This window comes from Delphinus delphis, chromosome 9 (assembly GCF_949987515.2).
Source record: "Delphinus delphis chromosome 9, mDelDel1.2, whole genome shotgun sequence".
NCBI lineage: Eukaryota > Metazoa > Chordata > Mammalia > Artiodactyla > Delphinidae > Delphinus > Delphinus delphis.
Genome location: NC_082691.1, coordinates 16,149,171 through 16,167,244, shown reverse-complemented (window position 1 = coordinate 16,167,244; position 18,074 = coordinate 16,149,171). Strand labels below are relative to the sequence as shown.

The 18,074-nt window shown below is 41.7% G+C and overlaps 1 protein-coding gene across 1 annotated transcript in view; it reads right to left on the bottom strand.

Moving 5' to 3' along the window:
- Positions 1-3,896: 3,896 nt before the first annotated feature.
- Positions 3,897-18,074, bottom strand: part of AMPH (amphiphysin) — a 185,123-nt gene continuing 170,945 nt past the window's right edge. The window contains exons 18-21 of the mRNA XM_060019841.1: positions 13,229-13,438; positions 11,253-11,492; positions 8,822-8,923; positions 3,897-5,146 (exon numbers count right to left, since the gene is read on the bottom strand). Coding sequence (XP_059875824.1) covers positions 5,039-5,146; positions 8,822-8,923; positions 11,253-11,492; positions 13,229-13,438 — 660 coding nt within the window. The 3' untranslated portion in view covers positions 3,897-5,038. The remainder of the gene's footprint in view (positions 5,147-8,821; positions 8,924-11,252; positions 11,493-13,228; positions 13,439-18,074) is intronic.

Sequence of the window (18,074 nt, the reverse complement as noted above, 5' to 3'; positions counted from 1 at the left end):
GAGTGTCTGGTAAATAATAGACATGCGATAAATGTTACTTATTATATACTATATATTATATAATAATATACTATAATATATAATAATACTGTATATTATTACATAATATGTATATTATACTTACTATTACAAGTAATTTATTAATATTATAAATACAAAGATAAATAACAAACATAAGTGAATTATTAAAATTGTATTAAGATAATACTAATTATTAGTTTTTTGTTGACTTGAATAAGTTTAAGATACTTATCTTAAAGATATAAGTATCTTAAACTTATAAGATACTTACCTTTTGTGACTTTCGGCTGTCATGAATATTCTCAGCAAATCTATCATCTCTCTACTGATTTTGTCTCAAGCATCATTCATTAGATAGAAATTCTCAATTTTGTAGTCAAACCATTTTTTGGCCATATACTTTGGGTACTTTCTTATAGTGAATTTCAGATTGGGGATTGGCGTTTCTGGGCTTCCCTGAATTAATCCATCACTCAGTACCTTGTTCCTTTGCTTGGTGCACTTGTGTATAAGGTCCTGGAGCAGACTCGGAATACTGAGAAGGTTGGTAGAGAGTTTTCAGTTAGTGGGGGAAACAAAGGGCTAACTGATATCCTTCTTACACTAAATTCAATGAGCCGAACAGGTGTGGACAGAGGAGTGAACTGGCGAGAAAGCTTTGTCCAGGAGATGGGACTTAATCTGTGCCTGGAGGGAGGGAGCATTGCAGAGGCAGACAGGAGGGGCGGGCATTTCAGGAGGAGGTTGCAGTGCAGTGAGCAAAGGGTAGAGGTGCAGCGGGAGGGCAGGATGTACCAGTGAGGAAGGTCCTCTGACAGAAGCAGAAGACAAGCATCGGTAAAGACATGCAGGGCTTTGAAAGCCAAGCAGAGGCATGGGGATTCCGCGTGTCATACAACAGTGTTCCTCATTAGTGTGTGTGTGTGTGTGTGTGTGTGTGTGTGTGTGAGAGAGAGAGAGAGAGAGAGAGAGAGAGGGAGAGAGAGGGAGGGAGGGAGGGAGACCAAGAGGGGAGTGCTAACCCTTTGACATCAGTGTAGGTAAATGGTCTGGGGAGTGGAGGATAAACTAGGAAGCAGGGAAGCAGGGAGATAGTGGGATGACAAGCACCAAAAGCCTTCCTTGGCAGGGATAAGGACCACTCCCAGATGCGGTAGCAGGGCTTAAAGCACAAGATTGCATGACATTTTGAGAAAAGAAACAAAGGCAGGTGCTTGGAATCTGGAAAAGGAATGGCAGAGGCGAGACCTCACATTTCCAGGCCCAGAGCTCTGAAGAGGGGGACCCCTCAGTGGTGGGCTGCAGCGGGGTTTTGAGAGCAGTTCCTTGAGCGCAAGGTCTCAGTCCATGTGGTCCAGTGCACAGTACCTGACACTTAGCATGAGCCTTACAGATGTTTAATGAATGACCATGCAGACTTGGAAGCAGTAATGGGACCCTCCAGGGAAACATGCTCTGGACAGCGGGTGTACAGACCTAGAGAGAGGGAGACTGACGCTGCACTGCCCCGCCGCCCCACTCCAGCAGCCATTGGAAGAAGCAAGAAAACAAGGAAAATGAGTCTCTTGGAACCTTACAGAGAGTTTGGAGAAGTCTGGCGGCATCATCAGATGTCGCAGAAATCACTTGGTGGTCACTGGCCGGTTTTTGGAGAGCAGAGCGTAAGGACACTGAATCTGATGCTATCTATTAACAGGGAGAGGGTGTAAGGGTGTCAGCCGTGTGGCAATGTGCCGTAGGCCAGGCGCTCCTGCACTGGCTTTCATGGCACTAAAAGGCATCAGGAGGTGTTTTCCCAGAGCAAATGGCAGACGCACCCTGGTGGGTACAGAGGAGTAGGAATAAGCACGTGACCTTGATCCAACCTATAAAAATGAGGCAACCTCAGTGTTGGACCTGAGACCCCAGGGGACTGGGAATTAACTGGATTTTAAGAAAGTGAGTTTAGATAGCCTTTGAAAGGGTTTCAAGGTACCTAGCCTGCCTCTCAATCTGCATAGAATTAAGGGGTGTGTCTCAATTACCCCTTCAATGGAAAAAGTCAGTATGTGTTCCCAGTACGCAATCATAACAAAGGATAGCCAATGAGCCACTAACTCTTGGGTTGGCTGAAAAGTTCACTCGGGTTTTCCGTAAAACGAACTTTTTGACCCACCCAATATTTGGATGGGCTATTAAGCTTATTTTAGCATATTTTATTGGTTCTTATGAAAAAGTATCAAACCCACTCTCTATACCTCGAGGAAGGCTGCCCTGAACAGCTAAGGTTTGTCTAGTCGTGGTCCTGCTGTGGAGTCGAGGACGAGTAGAAGCGCACGGCTCTCAGATCTCTAAGTTTGCGAAGAGAATACTGGTCAACATCTCCACGCAGCTACCAATGTCTCATGCCATTAATCCAAGTCCTAGGCCTTGGATGCTATTATATATCATGCTGGGAAGACAGCAGCTACACCACCACCCAAGACAACTGTGTGACCAGCTCATGTCCGAGGTCTGGTACACAGCGTTCATCAAGTCTTTAGTTGGGTTCCAAGTAAAAACCAGAAAGCAGCTTGGGCTCCTTTGAAAAGAGCAGGAGAGTCCTAGCAAGGCAAATCAGTTATTTCTCAGGCTTTGAGGTGTTCATGCATTTTGTGTGAAATAAAGCACTGAGTTTCAGTCATCTTTAAACTCATCGATTTCTTAAAATTCCTGCAGTTTCCCAAAGGTTTTTTCTTGAATGGGCCATCAGAATGGACCATGGGGCCATGCTGGGTTTTTCTAGTAGATTGAGTTTGGGCTTTTTTAGGTGATGAGAGGGCTCAGAATTCTGAACCTGCATCCTCTTTCCACGGAAGCCCATGGATGTGGGGTTCTGGCTCACTCAAAAGCTGTCCTGGCTTGGTCAGAAAGAGCTGGCCCAGGTGGAAGCAGTGTGACAGCAAGGTGCCTGGAGCCTTTCCATCCCAGGTGGCACTGAGATATTATTAAAAATCCAAATTGTCTGAGGGCTTTGCCCTGCAAATATATACGTCACTCAGTCTATATGTGGAATTGGCAGGCATGCCAAGTAGATGTATGTTTATAAGAACCATAGGCTTCCGTATCTGACTTTGTGAAGGTCCTCTGATCTATCTGAAGGTCTGAGTCCTACTAGATTTGTAAGAGAAATCTTAAAAGATGAAGAGGAGGCTAGGATAGGGCTTCCTGGGTCAAGGCCTTTCATGAGGATCCAGTTTCCCTGGAAATCAGCCCCTGGAAAAATCTTGGGTCGACAATAGCTGTTTCTCTATCAACACTTAACCACCCACTAAGCGTCCAAGTGAGTAATCCACCAGGAGAAATGAAATCATGCATCACGAATACATACCAAATTTAAAATTCTAATAACACCCATTCTAGATCAGCTTATATTGAGTACAATTATACTAGCAGAAAAGGGTCTAAATCAACTGAAAGGGTTTTAAGAATTCTCTTCTATAAACAATGGTCCAGTGAATTGACTCTTCTATGTCATCTAATCTATTTTTTTGTATGTACCTCCAAATATAAACATGTCAGAAAGAAAAGTAACCAAAAAAAATGAGGCTGGTGTGAGAAGAAACTGCTGATTACGGACGTCGTCAGATTTCTGTGATACACAGACTAGGGCAGCGACAGTCGGCACCTCGGAGGGGCCTCCACTGAAAGCTGTTATTTGTGCTGTAGTGATTGCCAGGCAGCAGGGACCACCGAGTGACCAGCGATGACTGGGATGCAGGGGTTTGCGGAAGGGAGGCGGGCTGTGGAGCACAACCCGGAGGAACAGCATATTTCTGCACAAATAACAACTCCAACGTAGACTGTTTCAAGCAGTGTACCCGAATGAAACACGCTTTCCATAACAAATGACTCATCGGAAGGAGTCAAGGTCATTGCTGGAGATTACCCAAGGTTTATTTGGAATGACACAGCACTGAAAACAGACTCGTTACAGATGACTTGTGGATACAGCATACATCATCTATATCTTATTTTCGGACGATCTGTGAAGATGAGTTGCATCAATAAAAAGAGGTGGAAATATATAGGAGCTTTTTGAAATAGTGTTCTTTGGGGGTGGATTGAAATGCCCCGATCATCAGCCAGCCAGTCTCAGAAAGGCAGAAATTAAGACAATTTAGCTGCTAATCCCCACTCGCCCACCTCCAGTCCTGGTGGCCGGACATCCAGATCATCAGACTCTGCTTTCTCCAAAGGGGCAGCAGCTCCGACGTGCCGTTAGTCATCGCATCCTGAAGAATGCACATTCCGAACACAGATACTGTCCACCGTTTTGGCAATGGGATGGCTGCTTTTGCCCAGAGGCAAAACTGCAACTGTGATTCCAGACGGAATGAGAGCAACGCATGTATCAATGACACACAAGAGGCTAAAAGCTACAATGGAAAGGAGAGAGCGCAACTATGTATCTGTAGCCTTGTGCATACACATAGATCCAGGAGTGATGAGAAACAGCTCGTGTGACTGTGTGTCCATATATATAGAGAGAGAGGTGCTGGTAAAGAACAGTGACAACTTTTGCAGCAGTTTCGTTTTAAACACAGTAAATGTGACAGGGAGAGAGAGAGAGAGCACGTGCTCACACCTGCACAGGGGAATAGATAATCTCGTATTACAGGACAATTCATCACGTCTTCTGCAGGGAAGCCACTCAATACCATACACTTGGTGCAGAGAAATTAAGGTTCTGGTCTGGAGAAAGCTACTTTAGAACTGGTGGGAGGGGGTCGAGTATACAAGTCTCCACAGCTTGGACAAAGCACAGACAAACCTGTTAGCAAGAACGTGGGAACCAGTGAAGACTTTTTCCTTAATTTACTTGTTTTTTTTTCCCTCTAAACATTTGTTTGCACACATGCTTCATTGACATAGCCTCCCAAACTTTGTCTGGCATTGGTCTGCAAATCACTGAGTGTCATAGCAAAAGTGAACTCTTCAGGTTTTCACAAAGGTTTAAAAACCCAGTAATCAGGCTCTTTCTACAATACTTTTGGCCCTAATCCAGGCGCCGGGTGAAGTTCTCTGGAAAGAGGCCTTTGTACGTGGCGAGGTCTCTGTACTGAAGCCAGTCTGATTCCTTCACGCCTACCAGCCAGCCTGCATCCTACAAGACAAAGACAGCGCTTTCAGAGTCCAACAAACTACTGGAAAAATCGGCATTGCCAAAGATTAATAAAATAATGGGTTTAATGAGCATTGTGGTCCTGCACGAGGATGATGCATTACATGTAAACAGGTGTGCTGAGCTCAGGGGGAAGGCTTGTCCCAAGTAAGTTGTTAGTTAAAAAAAAAAAAAGGAGTAAACATTTGAAATTGTTTTATGTATATTGTTAATTGAAGGTTAATATTAATATTATAATTTTGTATAAAGTATAGTTAATTGATGCTAACTGGATTATGACGTAAGTCCTTAAGGAAGAGGAAAGAATTAGAATTATAGCCAGTGCAGGGAATTCCCTGGCAGTCCAGTGGTTAGGACTGCGTGCTCTCACTGCCGAGGGCCGGGGTTCAAACCCTGGTCAGGGAACTAAGATCCCACAAGCCGAGCAGTGTGGGAGGGAGGGAGGGGGGGAGGGAGGGAGGGAGGAAGGGTTATAGCCAGTGCAAAGAGAGGAACACCGGGTGAAAACATCACACACAGGACCATTTCCTGTCCTGTGGATCACAGTGAAAAAAAGGCTTGAGGACCAGTGGGCTGGAATATAGTGCTGACAAGGCCATGGAAGGTCTTTTATTTCATCCTCAACCACTTGCTTATAAGAAGGAACTCTGTCTGCCAGCTCGTATCATGTTACTGAAATAAACCACCATATACAAGCCTTACCAAATACTAACAGCTCGATATGTGTCGCCTGATATCACTATCGTGTTTGTGGTTTTTCAAGTTTATATAAACTACAAAGCTGTTTGATGTCATGACATTCTCGCTGGCAACATTTGTAGAGTCTTTGTAAATTACTCCTCAAAAACATTTCTCTATCATATAGGCGTGACCTCACAAAAATGAAGATAGTTAACCACGGAAAGTTTAAAGAACCCATCCGTGCACGGTCATACAGCACGGGAGACCAAACGTAAAACTGAGAGACAGAGGTTGCCATCTGCCCTTGGCCTTCTGGAGATAAGCAGAGTCTAGCTGGGAAAAGCTGAGTTGAAGGATCTATTTTAAACACACAGACCGTATGAAGTGAAACTGAGAGGGAAATGACTGCCTTTATTATGTTAACCAATGCAGGAAAGAGATCTCACTTAAAATGAGGGATAGCCGGATTTAATCTGAACCAACCCCCAATATAGTTCAAGTACATCAGATAAAACAAGGTCTCAAAAATTAAATAAAGAAGCTGAATACATTCCCTTTGATATAATCTGAGACCATAAACTGATGCTGCTATATAGACAAGAAATATAAGCATTTAGACAGGCCAATACTTGAAGGCAGAAAAAAATAACACTGAGAAAAAAGATGATTCAATAAAATAACTGATAAAATCCTAGCTGACGAGGAAAAGTGTCCTCTATAAAATTATGATGTTATGTATGCGAAGGACAAAGTTATACTTAGAGTAAAAGATGATAACTAAATATTTTCTAAACCTCTAGTAGACATATAAAAGGTCATATTTTCCCCTCAAGTGTCTATATTTGACTTTATTTACAGCAGGTGAAAAATCTAATGCAGCCAAGTGGAGTCACGCATTTTAAAATAGTTTCAATAAAAATAAAAATAAAGGGCTGGCACAAAGCCATAATCAAGATATATTCCAACACATACAGTCTGAAATGCAACTTATAAAGTGAAGAATCATAGTTAATATCAATCTTTAGTGAGGAAAATATAGAAAATTAAACTTTAACTGCTTAAAACATGTGGTAGACTAAAGATTTCCAGTTTTGGTAGTGGCAAAATAGCTGGTATCAGACAAATGCTTTTGCATAGAACAGTTATAAACACTAGAACAACTAGATATTTATATGTAGTTATATATACATATGCATACAGAAATGCAACTATTTATATTTAGAAATGACAGCTATAAAATATAAGTTTATATATTAGAATCTGACAAATAACGGAGTTGTGCATGTATAACAACTATTTGAAGGCACTGAGGATGACCAAAAGCAGGTAGAAATTGGGGGATATTTGACCCTTGAAACTGCATTGGGTGAGATCTGCTAATAGAGCTTTCTCCCTGAGGATCAGCCTCAGTCTGGGTGACGCAGGGCATTCAGAGAAGTACTTTTATGGAGAATATCTTGAAAGAGAGAACTACTATCTTCGGTACGCGGGCCTCTCACTGTTGTGGCCTCTCCTGTTGCGGAGCACAGGCTCCGACGCACAGGCTCAGCGGCCATGACTCACGGGCCTAGCCGCTCCGTGGCATGTGGGATCTTCCCGGACCGGGCACGAACCCACGTTCCCTGCATCGGGAGGTGGACTCTCATCCACTGCGCCACCAGGGAAGCCCAGAACTACTATCTTGAAAGAGAGAACTACTAAGAAATTTAAAGCAGCTATTGTAACTCGGTTCAAGTACTTAAACTGAAAGATGGTAATAATGAGAATAGATGGGAAAACCTCAGCAAAAAACAGAAACTATATAAAAGAAAACATAGAAATTATAGACCTGTGTAAGTAATACCTGAAATTAAAAATTCCCAAGATCAGATTAACAACAAATTCAACACAGCAGAAGGCTCACTGTACTCAAAGAAGATCAATGGAAATTATCCAATGTGAGTAAAAAGAGGAGTAAATACTGAACAAAAAACCCAGAGTCTTAGACATCAAGAAGTCCAACATATATATAGTTGGAGACAGAGGAAAAAGAGGTGAAAGAGAGCGAAAAATTAGGAAATAATAGCCAAAAATCTTCCGAAAGTAATAAAAAAAAAATCAAGATACAAGTCTAAGGAGCTCATGAACCCCAAGCATGAAACCTATAAAAAAAATAACACCTAAGCACATTAGAGCTGAACTGATGAAAACCAAAGACACAGAGAAATTCTAAAAAGTACTCAGGTGTATACTGAGTATACACAGTGTATACTGAGTACACAGTGTATCCTGAGAAACAAGGTTAAACAAATTACAGCTGACTTCTAATATAAATCAGAGAGAGCAGAAAACAATGGAGTAACATCTTTAACGAGTTGAAAGAAAAAAAAATCCAACTCAGAATTCTTCCTCTAGTGAAAAATCTTTAAAAATAAACATGAATAAAGGCAACAAATAAACGTCATGTAAACAGATGCTGAGAGGATTTACTGCTAGATCAGCACTCTAGGACTCAGATCTATAGGAAGAAATCAGAGCACTGGAAATGGCAAACATGTTGGTAAATATAAAAGACTAGCTTTTTTTCTCTTTATTTCTTTAAAAGATAACCTATGGTTAATGCAAATATATATATAAATTTATATTTTATAATATATTTTATAAGTATAAAATATATTTGATATATATTTTACATATTTTCCTAAGTTTATAATGAGGTGTTTAATGATTTTCAGATACCTAGACACTTTTGCCTGATATTGGTAATTTATGCTTTGTCATCTATTTGTATTAAAAATATATATATAATAGCATCCCAGTGGCATCCCAAAAGAAGTGTCCTAAAAATCTAGTTAGTGATGCTGTGACCTTAAGCCCTTTTCAGAACTGTCACACAGCATCTCAGAAGGTAGAAACGTCTTCAGGAAGTCACTGTGCCCAACTGACTCTCAGGAAAAACCAATACAGCCTGCAGTACTTTCCACTCTCATCCTTTACCTGGTCAGCTTCCGAATCTGAGGGCACAACCAACACCACGTCACCCCTTTGTAAGGTAAGCTCATCAGAATTTGCTGCCTCGAAATCATGCAGTGTTTCCACCTGCAAGAGATTGTAAGAGAACCGATTCATTTTAGAAAGAAAAGGAGATGTAGAATTAAAGTGTCTCAGCCAGATTATCAGCAGGTTCTCTAAGAAGCATCTCCAAGCTGGATAAAATAGGATGAAGATGAGTCACACCCCAAGGAAGAAGGCCGCTGAAGACAGAAAAGAAATCCTAGTCTCTGTTTACTTAAAATATCCGAGTCTTACAGACTGATACTGAGGCCACTTGAATGTATATTTAGTAAAGCAATGCCTTCTGCAAGAACTAAAATGTAGCGCATTAATGAAATTTTAATACATCATATTTTTGTTAGAGATTTGCATTGTATTATCATCAACGTTTTGTTACTGTTTGTTTTTTAACCTGAAGTAAAGATACCTAGTGAAAAGTTCCTCTAGCCCCAGCTTCTGTAAAATAATAATTGAGAGCTTGCATGTTATATAGGAATTACTAATTAAGCCTGTGATCAATTTCTTTATAAGCAAACTTCCTTCCCTATCTTACCTTTTAAACCATGACAATCTGTTTCTTTCCCTTCTCTCTTTTTCTGGTTTTTAACTGAAATGTATTTGACATGTGACATTGTATAATTTAAGGTATACACCGTGTTAATTTGATACATTTATATATGGTAATATGATTGCCACTGTAGCCTAGCTAGCTCCTGATCAGGTTACATAATTATCATTTCTTTTTAGTGGTTGGGTTAATTAAGTTCTAGTCTCTTAGCAGGTTTGATGACTATAATACAACAGTGTCATCTATATTCAGCATGGATTAGATCTCTAGGTCTACTTTACTACTTGCTGCAAGTTTGCATCTTTTAACAACATCTGTCTTAACCCACCATCCTTCTTTCCCATTTTTTTTGAAAGATTTCTTTAAAATTTGATTATAGAAAATTTTTTAAAAGCAAAAGGAGAAAGAGTACTATAATGAACCCCCATGGACTCATCATCCAGCTTGGATAATGATTTAGTCATGGCCAGTTTTCTCTCTCCCATATCCCTCGCCTCAACCCCACTGCCAAGATTAAACACCTGGCTTTTAAGTTGTGTATTTTGCATACAGAATCATAACATGTCAGAGCTGGAAATGACTATGAAATTCATTTTTCTGATGAGAAAACTGAAGCCCAGAGAGAGGGTAAGTGCAATTCCCCAGCCCACACTGCAGCTAGTGGGCAAAGCCAGGGAGGGACCCAGCCAGGCCTGGCTTTGCATGGCACCTGCCCCCTTGATTTCATGTCCTCTTCTTAAAACAGAACCCAGTGGGACACATGTCCTCACTGGCCACAAGTCTAGCTTTTTTCTCCACATTAATTCATTCATCAATCCCACCTGGACCCACTGGAGGTGACAAGGTAGCAGTTACTTTCTAATGAGCAGAGAGAGAAGAAGAGGATTCTACTCAATCCCACTACGACAAACGCACATGGAGTTAACACTTGGTAAAAGACAAAGAGCTGGATTAGGAAATGCAAAATCAAACATGCAAATTAACATTCCAACTATATTCTGTTAGGTAGGATTATCTGCCTTTAACCCCTGGCTTAAACTAGGGTATTAGGCTTAAGTATTAGGTATTTACTGGGTTTCTGGTATGCACCCTTCCATTTATGAAGACTTTAGTAGCCATTTGATGGCCTCTCTGAGCAAAACCTTCTTGTCATTATTATTATTATTATTTATTTATTTTTTGCAGTACGCGGGCCTCTCACTGTTATGGCCTCTCCCGTTGCGGAGCACAGGCTCCGGACGCGCAGGCTCAGTGGCCATGGCTCACGGGCCCAGCCGCTCCGCGGCATGTGGGATCTTCCCGGACCGGGGCAAGAACCCGTGTCCCCTGCATCGGCAGGCAGACTCTCAACCACTGCGCCACCAGGGAAGCCCCTTTGCCATTATTTTTTATCCTTATCGTGGAAGCCCATTAAGATAGTTATTAACTTTCAAAATAGTTATTGACTCCCTACTCTGTGCCATGCACTACAACAAGGTGCCAGAGCTGACTTGAACAATTCATGTACCCTGCCCTCTATGGGGGACCAGATGAGCACACGGGTGATTTCAAGCCCTGGGCTCTAGGGGGCGCTCGGGAGGACACACCCATTCACTACCAAGAAGAAATCCACCCATTCACTACCAAGGGGCATATCATTTACCCAATGAACCTCAGTTAACTGCAAATCAAATGCAACACAGTTCTCAAGTAGGGCTAAATTTAATTACACTCTGTTCTCCATCCAAAGTGACAGATTTTTCTATTACATTTTCCTGACATTGAATAAGAAAAAGAAAGCAAAATAAAAAGAAGAAATGTTAAGACCTTGTAGAGGAAACCGGGAGGCCCTTCCTGGAAGGCCTCACTTGCGGAGGGGGCGGCCGGCTGGGGGGCCTTGCCCGCCTCCTGCTCCTCCGAGGCCAGCGCTGGTGTCTCGCCGGTGGAGCCCGGGAGAGCCGCGTCAACAGTTGCCTCCTTGGACTCTGCACCCATGGTGTCTTCGTGTTCTCCCTCCCCTTCATTGTTGGAGGCGGGCTCTATGACCACCGAAGGAATGACCTTCTCCTAAAGGAAGAAAAATGTGGTTGGCAGCGACTGGGAAAGAAGACTTCTATACCCTCCAAGAGTGGCCACTACCCCACCCCACGCTGCCTGGCTCCACTGTCCCCACCTCCCCCATCCAGCTAAATGCCTGCTGTTCCCTTATTCTGGCCTTTGGCCCTTCCACCTTGCAGCACCTTCCTCCCGACATGGCTTCCTTTCTATCTCTCCTGAGACAGAAGCCCTTAGTAGGACTAATTTCTGGATCCTTGAACAACCAGGCAGTTTGGTAAGAGTGAGGTTACTAGGGAAACTGGGAAGTGGGATAGGAGGCTTCGGGGAGAGAGGGCGAGTCACCACGGGAGTGGGGGGACGATCCTGAAAGGGAATGTAGTAGGACTCTAAGGATGCTCTCATTTTCGCAGTGGTCCGTTCTTGTCCCACTGAATAGTAACCCTCGCTTGAAACTGACATTTCATCTCCTGTGACTGCTTTTCTCCTTGAAATCCTATTGTTGATAAAGATCTGGTGACCCGTGTTTGGAGATAATCTGCCTGTCCTTTGCTTGTTGATTATCATCGGAGCCCACACTGCAGTGACAACTTGAGGGACGACAAGTCCCACCAAGCACTCTAAATACTGTGTTGTCTGGGGGAAAAGCAGAACCAAAGGATCAGGATCTCTCTTTCATTTTTTAACAAAGATAAGCACTGAGGGGAATTCCGCTAGCATAATGGAAGCCTGGACATCAAGTTCGCTACATCCTCAGGTATCAGCGGACACAGGCACCTCCGTTCTTCAATTTGGAGAAAACAATACACTCTTTCAACAAGCACAGCAATACGTACAGGAATATGCCTGGCATCGTGACAAAGAAAATCTACGGACAAAACGGCATATATGTTTGAGTTGTTTCTCTAAGTAGTACTGCTACCTGCTGTTTGAAGGGCTCATTCAATTTCAAGCTTTAAATAACTCTGGAGAGGTTACTGGAAATTTATTATGAGTAAAATAATCAGGAAAAAGCAAAGCCTCACATGAAACCAACTCTTCTCTGTTTCTACTTAGAAGAGCAAAGAACACGGGCTTGAGAAGAGCTGTCCTGCTTTGGCTCCTGGGTTTGAGGCTCCCCATTTGTTGCCTTTGAATGTTTCTCAAAAGAAAGGAAGAGCTTGGGTAACTCCAACTTCATATACGTATCGATGACCCATTTTCTTTTGAAAGTGCAACACAGGGGTGGGCTTTTGGTGAAAGGAGCCTAATGGTGAGTTTGGGGCACTCTAATAAAAATAATGACCACAAAACAGTAATTACAGTAATATAACTCCTCATGCGGGCTTCTCACCATGTGCCTGGTACCTGGCTAAGCACTTTCTGGCTATTTTCTCACTGCATCCAACAACCCTGTATTTGTTCTATCATATTCTCTTCCTCCTTCCCCCATTCTCGTCCTTTTCACCGTGCTTCACTCCTTTTCTCCATCACGTTATTCCACGGTTTCCTTTGCCCCTACCTGTGCTTAAGCCCAGTCCGCCAGAGCAATAGGGGCCCATGTGGAGCCTCACGATGCTGATACAGAGAGAATGCTGAGGCCACTCTTCCTGAGAATCGAGTATTTCGTTTTGGTGGAATGCAATGCCACAGAATGGCTACCAACTGTCCACAACTCCACATTCAAAAGAGGTACCACCATTAACCAACAGACAGAGGATTTCAATGGGCGTTACCTCCCTAGAACCTCCATTTACTAGGACATGTACCTGAATTGCTGCTGCTTCTGTTTCTACCGGTTGAGGTCTGTCACCATCTACAGCCTCTGTGGCTTCGGTGTCAATCTTGGCCTCCTCTGAACTCGCTCCTTCTCCAGCAGGAAGAGTCACCTTCTCTGTCTCTGCTTCCCCCACGGGGCCCCCCTCGGCTGCCGGCAACAAGGTCCCAGCCGTCACATCAGCATCCGTTGCAGGGATGAGCTGTAAGCCAGAAACCAAACAAGCTGTGTCTGTCTCCAGGGGCCTCAGTAAGAGTCAGACTCAGCCCTTTCACGTCTGTCCCCTCCTCTGAGGCCATCAGACTTCCAGGCTTTTTTTGTCATGTCCTGAAGCCCCAGATGCAGATACACCAGAGTCTGCCATTTGCTCCACAAAACCCCGACTCCTCTCCCTCCCGGCCCCCAACAACGCTGCATTCCTCAGCTTTCCTTGCAGTTGGGTGTAGCACATGGAATTTGAATGGAAGTGACACACGCCACTCCTGAGACATGGCTTTTGAGGTGTGCGTGGTCCCCTCCTCAAGCTCTTTCTAGCTCTGCTGGCTGAAAGCAGAGGGCAGCAAGGCTGTAGAGGCTATCTGAGTGATGAAATGGAAGGGGCCCGGGCCCGATACTACCTGGGTCATGGAAGAAAGCCACTTAAAATTACCCTCATCGCACAAAGTCAGAATTTAGAAAAACTGTATTTTAGTATGAACTTTCAAATCTTCATGGGGAAAGGTCCCAGAAGCTAAATCACAGTCATGAAAAAAAAAAAAAAAAGTAGGAACTTTCTCAATGAGACCTCTTGAGAATGAAGGGAAAATCATTTTTGTCATCAAATATGCAATATAATCCAAAAATCAAATCAGACTCTGGGTCCTTTACTGAGAAAAGCAAGACAGAAAAAAAGAGAATTTTGTTTCTAAGGTTGGAACGCAGTCAGAAGAGCTTTGAATAGTATTTAAAACTTGTAATAATGAAATAAAGTGCAATCAGAAGTTTTAGTTTTGCACAGATCGGCTATGGAGTCCAAGTCTTGAACCAGACTCTCACATCAGTTTGGCAGACGTGATTTGAGAGCTTCAAATCGGAAAGACTGAGACAGAAGGAGAATTGTAGCTTGATCTTATATAATACACTCAGGACGCATCTTTCAAAAACTGATCTTGATAGCTGATGTGATTAGCATTAGCCGTTCCTTTTCTTTATTGAATAAATTCCACCCAGTCTGTCCTACTAAGTTAGGAAAGCTCTGATGTTGCAGATATTAACTGTCAAACCCAGAATACTGAAAAGGGTGATGGAGAGTGCCTGCCAATCGGGCCTCAGAAATGGGACATGGAGATTCTGAGCTACACACCTCCAGTCACAGCCGGGCATTTTTTAAAGTAACAACTTTCTTCTGACTCAAATTTACTTTTATTTATAAAAATAATCCATTGCAGTATACACACTACTAAACAGAAATTAGATAACCAACAAGGACCTACTGTATAGCACAGGGAACTATACTCAGTATCTTGTAATAATCTATAAAGGAAAAGAATCTGAAAAAGAATACACACATATATATATGTATAACTGAACCACTTTGCTGTACACTGGAAACGAACACAACATTGTAAACAAACTATACTTCAATTAAAAAAAAGAAAAGTAAATAAATAACCTGTTGCAGAATACATTTTTCTGCCGCATTTTACTTTAGAAATGAAAAATAATGCTAACAGTGGAGTATTTGTTATAAGTATTACTCATATTCTTAGAAATTTACTTCCCTCTCTTAGGAGAATTTCCTATTATGAGAATTTGGCTCTCCACACGGTATGCAACGATCCAAAATGCAGCCACTGGCCATGACACGGCATTTATTTATTTTTTCTACTCTGGTATTAAAGCACGTGACTTCAGAAAAGTAATCCTTCTACCTGAATTGTAATATACTTATTTATGATGAATTATAAACGTTGATAACTACTGAAGTGGGGTAACGGGTACAGGGGGATTCATATTTAGGTGAATAACTGAAAATTCCTATAATAAAAAGTTAATTTAAAAATTTAAGAGAATTGCATCTCTTGTTTTACATAAACAGGTCTCTTTATGTATATGTTTGTTACCATTGTTAAAAGAGTAATACTCGGAATATATATTAGGAGGGCATCTTAATTCTAAGAAGAGTAATGAACAACTGCTCTTAGCTTTACTGTTGGAGAAACCAACAAGCTCTCTCCAGGATCCTAAGGACCTAATGAATTTTCTTCCTCATCGGAAACTATACATAAAGACCGTGTGCATGCAATGAACTTATGAGCTCAAATGTAGAAAACAAGTTGTGCTGTCATCATTCTAAGTTATGTATGCTTTCTATCTGTCTGGAAAAATCACACCTATGGAGTGAACATCCCCCTGGTTTCAACAGCTTCGAACCAGACGGGCTCTATACTATGCAGACAGCATGGGCAAGCAGTGAATACCGTTACATACACACATACACGCAGACACAGTGTTACAGATCGAAAAGCAGGCATTATCGTATTGACAGGCTACTCCTCCAAGTTATCATACATAAACCCTTCCTTACATACATGTTCCAAGCACATACTGTTAGTAATTGGATTTTACTCTCAACTGGATTGATGTATCTACCGAAGAGAATATATTTTTGTGAAGTATCGATGGGGTTACCAAAAGTAATTCTTTAACTCGATACAAATAGAATGTTAATAATGAGTCCCCGATTTATCTCTATGGCTCTCTATAACCATCAGTTTGGTTGTATCCGATTTTACTAGTGCAAGATATACATGTTATCACCTCTCCTTTGTTAAATAATTTTAATAGGCATCCTCATTGGCTGGATCTGATTTACACCTGACAGGGTGGTTGCAGCGATGCCGGCCACCAGCAGGTGGAGACCAAGGGCTCTTGTCTGTCTGCTCTGAGGTTCGCTGACCTCAAAGGAACAAATAGCCCAGCTTTAGCATATCAGCAATTTACCTGATCCCTGTCACACACAAAAAAAGGGATGGAGCAGGTGGAATATTGTTGATAAGAATGACGGCAGATATAAATCACCAAAATATTGAAAGTAACAATGCTAATAAAGACAGGGTGCTAAGGAAATGGCACTGACTACAGACAGGAAAAGCCAAACACTTTGAATGACCTGCTTGGGAAAGGGAAGAAATGATCACTCCTCCATCCTTCTCTGAGTCCATTAGAAATGAATTCCTATTTTTCTAGCTGAAATTAACACTGTGGTTTTACAGACCTTAAGAACATTATAGAAAAAGAGAAGGACGTTGCCACCTGTACTCCCTTGTGTCTTTCAGCCTCTGTCCGACACTCCTCTGAGAAATCAAGGATGCCCTGACCCTCGCCTTATGTCTGGAATCTGTGCCATATTTTCTTCTCTTACCAAAATATTTCCAGTGCATATTTACTGACTGCAATAATAGAACAACATAATAATACAATGGAAAATAGAATCCATTTGCTCAGATCAGGCGTTAGCTCTAGATAAATCAAGAACAGATTAAAAAGGTTTTCAGTGACAGAGTTATCCCTCTATGATTATTTTTATGCATTCCAATCTGTTAGCTAATGTAGACTTAGCCTCTAAATTTAGTCTTTCCTAGACTCTAGACACCTGCAACCACAATGACTAATGACTTGTATTTTTTTTTTTTAAAGGGAGACCAGAGTATTGAAACTACTGAAAGTATTTCAAGCCTTTGATATTCAACGTTACTAAATTTTTCTCTTCACTACACATTTTAAGAGAAACACTATTATCTTCTTCCAAAACTGTACTATCTGTTCGCCAAATAGATTTATGGTGGGAAATCATCTGATGCAAAAAAAGACTAAAAACAGTTCTCCCTACCCTCAGGTTGTTTATCGTATCCACAAGGTCCGTGAATCACATGCACCCTATTGCCAATTTGCACATTAATCACACAGAAATCACAGGAATCTGCAGGGGACCTTCTTTGAGAAGGTGAGCGGTTCTTACTTTATCACAGTGTATAGCTCTTACTGCCTTTTAATCTTCTGCCTCAACAACCCCCTTGGTGGAAAGCAATATGGTCATGGCATGCATGGCAGAGTCTTTTCAAACACCTACGTGCCTTAGCGAGATTTCCTGCAAGCGGAATGAAATGAATGCAATGCAACAATGGCCCCCGTATCCTGCACAGCAGGGGAACACAGTGGGTGACAGAAACTAACCGGTCCCTCTGGGCGATGGTGCCCTAGAAGCAGGTCAACAAGGGCTGAGACCCCAGATAAGAGCTGTGAGTGGCTGCAGGAGAATTTGTAATCTGCAGGCTTTGTGTAATTTATTGATTTACTTTATTCATTCATGGTTTGTTTTCTTGGCAATATTAGCTCTGAACATTCATGCCTGAAAAGCAGCTTGCCAACTGTGTAACTGACCTGGATGAGGAAAAGTGAAGAGATGCCCTAGTATGAAATTCCTATAGGGTAGGCCATCTGAAAATAGGTATTTTTCTGCATAAAAAAATAATAGATACCATGGTTTTCAAAATAATAAAGTAAATAACTTATGGTACCATTTTGATATATTGTTATTCATTTTCTGTGCATATAGGGACTTTGTTTATTTTAGAACACATGGATTGTGTTTCTTGGAAAAATTATATTAGTGGATATATAACACTTTGTTTTCTCTATTTAACAATTTATTTAACAGTTCTCCTATAATTGAACACTAGCTGGTTTCTAGTTTGTGTGTATGTGTGTTAATCCAATATAGTTTCTTTTTAAAATTTTAGTATTTTTATTAAATGGTGGTCATTAGAGAAAATTTGGAAAACATGGGAGCGTAAAAA